The 10,000-nt window shown below is 35.4% G+C and overlaps 1 protein-coding gene across 1 annotated transcript in view; it reads left to right on the forward strand.

The window, feature by feature from the left end:
* LOC119574189 (glutaryl-CoA dehydrogenase, mitochondrial-like) overlaps positions 1-10,000 on the forward strand; it is a 10,599-nt gene that overhangs the window by 343 nt on the left and 256 nt on the right. The window contains exons 2-10 of the mRNA XM_037921313.1: positions 1,474-1,500; positions 1,887-2,021; positions 2,745-2,886; positions 3,634-3,725; positions 5,059-5,188; positions 5,783-5,999; positions 6,229-6,458; positions 9,089-9,249; positions 9,465-10,000. The exon at positions 9,465-10,000 is cut by the window's right edge and continues 256 nt beyond it. Of these exons, the coding sequence (XP_037777241.1) occupies positions 1,474-1,500; positions 1,887-2,021; positions 2,745-2,886; positions 3,634-3,725; positions 5,059-5,188; positions 5,783-5,999; positions 6,229-6,458; positions 9,089-9,249; positions 9,465-9,535 (1,205 nt within the window). The 3' untranslated portion in view covers positions 9,536-10,000. The remainder of the gene's footprint in view (positions 1-1,473; positions 1,501-1,886; positions 2,022-2,744; positions 2,887-3,633; positions 3,726-5,058; positions 5,189-5,782; positions 6,000-6,228; positions 6,459-9,088; positions 9,250-9,464) is intronic.

Below are 10,000 nucleotides of genomic sequence, written 5' to 3' on the forward strand. Positions count from 1 at the left end.
TTGGTTTTGGGGAGTATAATTTTTTTTTCTTGGGGTGAGGGGGCTAAGTGGTTGAAAGAAGGATTTGCACATTGAATGGTACATTTTTGGGTAAATCTTTAAAGTATGGATGCACTCGTCAGAGACTAAGTTGTGACAAGCTTGAGCTGATACTTGGGAGTACCAAGTATGCGCTTTCGACAGTATGTTACCTTTTTTTATGGCGTTACAGCTTAGTGCATCCATACTCTAAAGATTAACCCATTTATGGATATTTTATTAATTTTAACCCATTGCAATATTTCTTTAAGAAAACACTGTACTTCATTGTAAAGTAAATAAAACCTAGCAACAGTATTAAGAGCAATAAGAGTGTCATGAAATCAGGCAGATGCCACAGTCACCATGCCTACAAGCAAAGAAGTAAAAACCTCCAGCACATAAACTCTGGTGAGACGGAGCTCTTAGCCTCCCTAATAATTCACTGTCATGGAGGAACCAAGCCAAGTTCTTCCTTGTCAGAATATATAGGTGGAGGTTTGCTTGCCTTTACAGGAGCACTGGCATTACAGACACCATAGCAATTTCATGGAAGCTGTGCCAGTGCTATGACAGCCATGGCACAGCCACCTCAGAACATTGATAGTGTGGAATGCCCAAGAAATAACATAAGTACTATATCTGAACAGCAGACATCATAAGCACTCTTTCACAGTATTACATTTGTTAGTATTGGTGACACACAACTTTTCTGTAGGATTACCCTCTTCAGTTCAAGACTTGTATGATGGTTAAGTATATAATTTTACAGTACTTATTTGCTTTTGTATACTCTCTTGAAGATGTTACTTACTTCATAGTTTTCCTAGGAAGGCTGAGTATGGAAAACTAATTCTTTCCATTTGCTGAGAAAAGATGAAAAGTTTTAGTAAAGGTCTTAATAGACAATGTCCTGTAAATATTGGCATTAAAATAGTATATAATGAAGGCGTCAGTAAGGGCACAAGTTTTTAGTTTGAGCTGTTACAGATTCTATTTTGAACTTGTAGCTTAAAAAAGAAGCTTTATTAGCAGATGTGGGAAATTTTTGGATAGATATTTTGCTCAGTTATAGCTAGTTTTTTTTTTTGTTCTTTCTTTAGAATTGTTTATATTTATATGCAGGGAATTCATTTGTAAAGATGGTTATCTTAAGTTCATGAACTAAAAATAAATTTTATGCTGTAGCTATCTCATTTTAGTTCACCTCAACTGATTAGAAAGTCTGTTGTTGATTTTACATTTGATAATATTAAGTGTGTTATCACATTGACTGTCTAATAGATATGACACTATCGCTTTATATAGACTTTAATAAAATGCCTCTGAGATGAATTTTATGAGAGATTTGCATACTTTTTTGCTTACAAGAAATTTGTTTAGATTTTTTTCCTATGAGTAAAATACAAAAGACATTAGATGTATCAAAGAAAACTCCTTAACACTAACTCTCAGCTTCAGAAAAATCTTCAGCACCAAAAGGTAAATTTTTTGTTTTGTTTATTGTCAGTATGTAAAGCTATGTTATATGGTCTGGGATGAAATAAATGCAAAAATAAAGATGAGTGTATATGAATGTATGTAGCTATATTTATATAGTATTATCTCTCTCTCTCTCTCTCTCTCTCTCTCTCTCTCTCTCTCTCTCTCTCTCTCTCTCTCTCTCTCTCTCTCTCTCTCTGTCTCTGTCTCTGTCTTCTGTCTCTCTCTCTCTGTCTCTCTCTGTCTCTGTCTCTCTGTCTGTCTCTCTGTCTGTCTCTCTCTCTCTCTCTCTCTCTCTCTCTCTCTCTCTCTCTCTCTCTCTCTCTCTCTCTCTCTCTTTCTATCATCGATTTTCAATGGTTTTATAATCAGTTTATCAATTTCAGCCAAATTTGACTGGCGGGATGCCCTAAACCTCGAGAGCCAGCTGACAGAGGATGAAATTATGATCAGAGATGCCTTCTATGCATACTGCCAGGAAAAACTCATGCCGAGAATCCTCCTAGCCAACAGAAATGAAAGTAAGCTTTCTCTTTCTCACATTTTTAGTCTCCTGCTCATTCTCTTTATGATTTGTACATTTTTTTGTATCTCCGTCTCTCCTTCTTAACCTGTCTCATAGTCTGCACACCTCTCCCAATCTCCATCTCTGCTAGTTTTTCTTTATCAGTCCCCATCCCTCTTTTCTGGTCTTCTTCTTTAACTCTATCTCTCTCCCTCCTTTTTCTTTCACTCTCAATCTCTCCGTCTTTTTTTTACTTTATTTCTCTCGCTCAATTCTCTTTCTTTCACTCTCAATTTCTTTTTCACTTTCACCTTTCTCCTCTTTCTCTTTCTAGCACTTATATCTCTTCTCCCTCTTTTGATTTCCAGTACATTCTTTTTCCACTCCATTCTCTCTGTGAAGTTCGTTGGTAATGAAATATAAAGTTCAAGATTTTTGTTGCTGTTACTGTTGTAGTTATTGGAAGATGTAATTTTACATGTTGTTGTTTCAGAAAAGAATATAGAAAATATGTTTTATAGAAAGTCATGGTTCTTAGCTTAGCGGTCAGTTTGTAGGCAGTCATTTATCTATCATAGTCGACTGCTGTTTGAATTGAATCCAACCGTGATGTTACTCCATCAGTTAGATTATACAAATCCTGTTTTTTTGTATTTCTAATTTTTTCCCTTCTTTCTTTCTATCAGTTTCCTTAGAGACGTTATTAATCCTGTTTGGTAATTTTTTAATTCTTGCACAGCCTTCGACAGAGAAATCATGAGTGAAATGGGAGACATGGGGGTACTGGGACCTACAATCCAGGGCTATGGGTGTCCTGGTGTGTCATCCGTTGCTTATGGTCTCATTGCGCGCGAGGTGGAAAGAGTCGACTCTGCTTATAGGTGAGATTATCATTGTTTTGTTATTGATATAGTTGTTGTTATTATTATTATTATTATTATTATTATTATTATTATTATTATTGTTATTGTTATTATTATTATCATCATTATCATTATTGTTATTACTATTATTATTGTTATTATTGTTTTTAGTTATTGTTGTTGTTATAATTTTTTTTTTTTTTTTTTTTTTTTTAGTAGTAGTAGTAGTATTAATTATTGTTGTTGTTGTTGTTGTTTTTTTGTAGTTGTTAATTAGCAAATCACTCCTTCATTTCTTCTCTGATGTTTTCTCAGTTTGTTTCTGTTTCTTACTTCTGCTTCAGTTTCCTTTTTGATTTGAGTTTTATCTTAATACCTATTCTGGGTTGGACTTCTTTGCTAGATTTTTGTGTTTTTCTTAATTTCCTTGTATGTTTTCTGTTATTAATGAAGTAGTGGGAAGTTAAGAGTTTGAAAGATGCTTTTCAGTTTTATATACATTCAGGGGAAGGGAGTTTCAAGATATACATTTTTCTGATTACATTTTAAAGTGTTACAGGGTCATATGCCTTGGATGTTATGAATTATGAATTAGTATTATAATTAATGCATATTACTCCACAATTTTTATTTTCTTCTTTTTTAGATTGCATAAACTGTTAAAACTCTCCACATCGCACCACAAACTGCTTCATTTCTCATAGCAAAACACTGTCATATCAGTATTTATTTGTTCAGAATGAGTTACCAGAAGTATCATTGCAGGTCAGCAATGTCTGTGCAATCATCCCTGGTCATGTATCCCATCTGGGACTTTGGCACAGAGGAGCAGAGATTGAAATACCTCCCTAAGCTCGGTAAGCATTTTATGCCTCTCTTTTGGTAGGTAGATTTTAGGTGTCTCTTTAGGGGATGGGTTGTATGTGTTGATGTTGTGTATTTTTTTTTTTTTTTTTTTCAGATATTTTCTTATATTTTGTTTGGGCGTCGAGATGGGATCAAAAGAGCCGAGATTCTAAGGATTACTGGTTCTCTCTAAGATCACCTGATAACCTTTTTTCTCTATCTTTGAAGAGTTTTTATATATATATATATATATATATATATATATATATATATATATATATATATATATATATATATATATATATATATATATATATATTGGTATTGATAATAATACAGAAGCCCCATTGTCAGTGATAATAATACCAAATAGCAAAAGTTATGGTATTAGCTAATAACATTATAAAACAAATCTAAAGTTCCTGGAATGGGAATATCAGGTGTGGTCATGTAGGCTTATTAAGTGACTCCTTTTTTGTCTCGGTATTTGGGGAGCGTTTTAAGTGTAAATGAAATTCACAGAATAAGACTGCAGCAGACAGGGCAATTATTTGGTGGTAGTGGTTTTGATTTTTTTATGTAAGGATATTGGTCATTTGCTGTGTAGGTGTTTTTGTTTTTTTTTTTTTTTTTTTTTTTTTTATTCATTTTGTTTATTTACTTATTTACTTATTTAGATATTTGTGTTGTGTTTATTTATAAAGCTCTTCATTCCCTTCTCCTTTTTGCATGTAGTTAAATTAAGTATTTTTATTGATGGATCAAAGAGCAATTTTTTTTCTTTCTTTCTTTCTTTTTTTTCTTTCTTCCTTTTTTTTTCAACAATTTTACAATAATGCTTTTTTCCTTTTTTCATTTATACCAGGAATTTTGGTGTGGTTTCTTCTTCCAATTTCTCTCTTGTTTTTTTTTATATTCATTCACTTTCACTTACAAGCATTCTTTATCTGCCCTGTAATGATTCACTTACAGGTTATTTCCATTTTTAAAAAGAGAGATCATAATGCAAGTGGTTGCCAAGGCCTTTAAAGGAAGTATGTAATTGAATTTAAAGTGTGTATAACATGCAGTCATAGGGACAACTTTCCATTTGTTTCTAGGCTATCCAGATTATGTACTTTTGTTTATCTTATCTTACAACTGAGTGTCGGATTCCTTGTACATTTATCACGAATAACGATAATACTTCAGATATTTTTTTCTCATGTCGGAGATTAGAGCTAGGAAACCGCTGTTCTAATCTTAACGAACCTTATACAAAGTGTGTCAGTTTATTTGAAGGAAATTCAGAGACTATGAAATGTAAGTAGCGTCAGGTCCCCTCACGCGCAATTTACTTCACAGCCAGAGGAGAAAGCGTTGGCTGCTTTGGACTGACTGAGCCCAACCATGGCAGCGATCCAGCTGGTATGGAGACACGAGCAAAATATGTTCCCTCGGACAAAGTCTACATTTTGAATGGATCGAAGACATGGTCAGTGTAAACTTGTGTGTATGTGTGTGTCTGCTTTTTTAATTTCATGAAGATAAGGAAAATATTTTCTGTTTCTTTTTTGTTGACAGTTTTTTATGTTTGATTTACCTTTGCATATATATATTTGTATTTCTGTTTGTGGGAAAAACTTGACCTGGTATAGGAAGTTAGACCAGTGTAAATATTTAATGAAGAAGCAAGGCAATTTTCTGTTTTCAATAGCTAATAGAAGGCATTGGTCAAAAAAAAAAAAATGTTTTGTGTATCTGATCTCTTTCTAATGTTCTTTTTTTTTTTTTTTTTACATTGCATTAGAGCAAACTAAATAGAATGTTTCAAGTAACTAGTATGACCCATTGCTTAAATAAAGAAAAGAATTTGCTCTTTTTTTTTCTTCTTTTTTTGATAATGTTTATGTATCTTATCTCTGATTTTTTTTACTCTTTATATACATATTTTACTTGAGAACAGTTGTTAGACATCTTTCAAGTTCATCTACTGTACCATATTTCCAATCCTAAAATGAAAATACATGTGAAATATATTTACCAATCCCCCCCCCCCCTCTCTCTCTCTTCCTCTAAACAACCGCAGGATTACCAACTCCCCCATCGCTGACATCGCTGTGGTTTGGGCCAAGTGCGAAGACGGCCACATTCGCGGATTCATCTTGGAGAAGGAAATGGCCGGCCTCTCCTGCCCCAAGATTGAAGGGAAGTTCTCACTGCGCGCCTCCCACACGGGTATGATTTTGATGGATGACGTGGTGGTGCCCGAGGAGAACATTTTGCCTGGGGTCAAAGGATTGAAGGTCAGGGAATGAATCTTGGATTTTATTGTATTTGTTTAGGTAGTTTTTATTATTATTGTTCTTATTTTTTCTTTCTTTCTTTTTGCCATCATTATAAAAAGAAAAATATTTTAGCTCCGTTTCTCCATTGTTTTCTGTTGATCTTGTTATTCTGAGAATGATTACTGAAGATAAACGGAATAAACAAAAAAAAATAAACATACCAGTAAACAAGTAACACTCCTTTCAGGGTCCATTCAGTTGCCTAAACAATGCACGCTATGGCATTGCTTGGGGTGCGCTTGGAGCTGCAGAGTTCTGCTTGGATGCCGCACGACAGTACACCCTAGACCGAAAGCAGTTCGGACGGCCACTTGCAAACAACCAGTTGATTCAGAAGAAGATGGCTGATGCCCTGACAGAAATTTCTCTGGGCTTGCAAGGGTGTCTGCATGTTGGGCGTCTCAAGGATGAAGGAAAGTGAGTGGAGAAGCCTTTTCCCTTATTCTTCTCTTTTCTTTTTGTTCCCTTCCTTTGCTTTAGTTTTATCCTCCTACCCCATATCTTTTCTCCCTCTCCATTGTTCTTTTTTTTTTAATCTAACTATATTCTGTTCTGTTCAGAGTATATGATAAGTTTTCAGGTTCTCTCTGTAGCAGTTGTTGGGGTAGCATTTATAGTACATCTGAAGGAATTTTATGCCAATTTTTATTGATACTTGGAACTCTTTAATACTCTATATCATCTGAATTTACAGACCTGTATTATATTAATTTGTGGATGAATTACTAAGAGAAGTGAAATGGGCCAAAGAAAAACATGAAAGTTAAAGTTCTGGATAGAAATATCATTTGAAGGAAATCAAAAGCTTGTTTTTAGTCATAGGTCAGCTTGGAGTTTCTTTAGCCACACAGCATATCAACCTGATGCTGCCAGGGATGGCATGCCCACAGTGAGAGTGATTTATTAACCCAATAATCTCGGTATTAAAAATTGGCTAGTTGCCAGTAATACAGGGTTTTATCATGCACTGATACTTTTCCCATTTACACCTGGCTCATTCAGTAATTCAAGTATTTTGGGCATCAAATAGCTTTGTAGCTCTGTTTCATAAACAAAAGTTTTGGAATATTGAAGATTTCCCTTCACTTTAAGTACTTGTATCTAATGGTGACTCCAAACAAACAAGAAAAAGGAGCTATTTTGACAAAAAGATGGTGTGGGAAGGTGATTAAGTGGTGCCACCCACAATTTAGGATCAGTTTTGCCATGGCATTATATTTTTAGCTAACTGCAAAAGTACACACAGATGGTTCCACAAGTACTTAGTCTATAAGCCAATCACTATTCAGACTCATCTCACCTGTTTACCCAAGGTTCTTTACACAGGTAGACCTACTCTTTCTATATGAAATTCCTAGTTGGACAACCTCCAAGTGAAGCCCTGCCTCTTCACTGTTGTTTTGCAAATATTGGATTTTTTTTTTCTTGGTTTCTTTTTCGGTACTTTTTTACCATTGTTATTGCTGAACCATTTTCAAAGGACATACACCGAAGTAAAACTTACCATAAAATATTGCACAAATTGTTGGAGTCAAAAAGGGGGCTGAGCTAATGACTTCACCACGTTTAGCCAATGAGATGTAGATAGATACATAATTATTAGTATGATTTACTTGATATTGTTATGCTTAGTAGAAATAGCTCTAAAATTCCCCTCTTTTATTTATGATAACTAAGAGTTCCTGATAATTTACCCCATAGGTCTGGTTATATCTTGTAGGCCGGGCACACGCAAACTAGCGTGTGCCATGACAAGACTCTATATCCCCTGTTTGCAATGTTGTTATCTCTTTTTATGCATATACAATTTTAGCTTTTTTGCCATTTTCCAATGTCCATAAATGTCATTTGAATTGCATTATCTAGGTGGTAATAGACTGTTTTCTTTTGTGCAGCCTCCATATCATCTCTCTAGGTAGTCTGCAAGTTAGTGCAAGATTTTTTTTTTTTTTTTTTCATAATATTCAATTTTATGTAATACAACTTGTGCCAAGGATACTAAGCATGGAAATGGAGTCCTCAATGGAGCTGGTGCTCTTCCAGTAATGGCTCAAAGACAGTACATTCCACACTCATTTATCGATAGGAATAATGCAAAATCGCCAGAAGAGTCTAATCACCCTCCCAAAAGGTCTGTGCACTCATGGCGAATCTTTCCCATCACCCCAGCCTTCAGCCGAAACGCTCATGATGGCAAGTTCGTGTGACCCGGCCTGCAGTCAGATTTTCCCATGATGGGATGTTCACGTCACCCAGCCCTCAAGCCAAATTTTTTCGCAACTGATGGTCTTGTGATCTGGATCAAAGGGGTTGACAGCCATCAGAATACTATTGGGAAAAAGTCTGTTACATTTTCGGGTTCAATAGATTTAAGTAGAGCTACCAAGTTATATAATAATCATAGTGTCACTGATAATAACAGCATGAACAGCAGGGAGGGGGGGGGGGGGAGATATCTGGAGAACTCAATCAAGGGAAGAATCAGGTGAGGGCACATAGATTACTAATTGATTCCTTGGTGGCTGAGCAGTTGTGGAGATATCTATGTGTGAATACATTTCACAAAACATACTGCAGGGAACATCACATTTTCCTGGTGGTATTGGTAGAAGCATTCTCACATATTTATGTGTGTTCGAATAAAGCCTTTTTCACACATTACAGTCTCTCTCTCTCTCTCTCTCTCTCTCTCTCTCTCTCTCTCTCTCTCTGTCTCTGTCTCTCTCTGTCTGTCTCTTCTCTCTCTCTCTCTCTCTCTCTCTCTCTCTCTCTCTCTCTCTCTCTCTCTCTCTTCTTCTCTCTCTCTCTCTCTCTCTCCTCTCTCTCTCTCTGTCTCTTTCTCTCTCTCTCTCTCTCTCTCTCTCTCTCTCTCTTTCACTCTCTCTCTCTCTCTCTCTCTCTCTCTCTCTCTCTCTCTCTCTCTTTTTCCTATATATGTTTACATGATTCATATGCTTTGTCTTGGACTTGCACTTACAAGAATCTGTGCATTGTATGCATTTGCTTCTGGCCAGAACCCAGCTTATTATAACTCACTTGTCTTTCAGGGCTACCCCAGAGATGATCAGTTTGTTGAAGAGGAACTCTTGTGGAAAAGCCCTGGATATTGCCCGTCAGACCAGAGACATGCTAGGTGGTAACGGCATCTCTGACGAATACCATATCATCCGCCACGTAATGAACCTAGAAGCTGTGAACACATATGAAGGTGAGAGTGTGAGAAGTACTCTATGGAAGTGTAGAATGTGAAACTCTGATTATTAGATACATTATGTTGAGAAAGTGTGTATCAGCCTTTTTGCTTCATACTATTTAAATCTTTAGTTTTGATGTGTGGTATAAAAGAGTTTCTTGGTCAAAAAAGGGTTCTTATTTTTGAGAATGTCTAATTTAATTTCCTTTTTTTCCCCTGTGGCTTTACAGGAACACATGACATCCACGCACTCATCCTTGGCCGTGCCATAACTGGACTGCAAGCCTTCAGTGGAAAGTAGAACTGTAGGGTTTTCGCAATAATCATGGTGCCTATCTGGGGTATAGTCTATATTTTTTAATTAAAAATGCACAAGCTATATAAATAGATTGTGAAAGTAATGTTCCCTAGTTTTCTTTTATTGTCTTCTAAGGGAAAGTAGAACATATAAGATAGATATTATTTGAATTTAGGTTATATAAGATTTATTCAATGAGCAATATTAGAGCTCTGAAATTAAAGTTGGCAATTTTGGCATTGTACAGAAATAACTTGAGTCTTTCTAATACTGTCAAGCTATAACTAAAATGAGAATAGTATGATAAGGTTGTCTTTGTATAAAAAATAAAAAACTCAACATTATTGATTGTTAAATTTATTACTTTTCAGTTAATTGAATAGAATCATGAATCTCACAAAGATGTATGTACTGTACAGGCCTTGATTTGTAATTGAGTGCTATGCAATTTCTGTTTTTTCTTTACTT

The sequence above is a fragment of the Penaeus monodon genome, chromosome 6 (genome assembly GCF_015228065.2).
Source record: "Penaeus monodon isolate SGIC_2016 chromosome 6, NSTDA_Pmon_1, whole genome shotgun sequence".
In the NCBI taxonomy this organism is placed as follows: Eukaryota; Metazoa; Arthropoda; class Malacostraca; order Decapoda; family Penaeidae; genus Penaeus; species Penaeus monodon.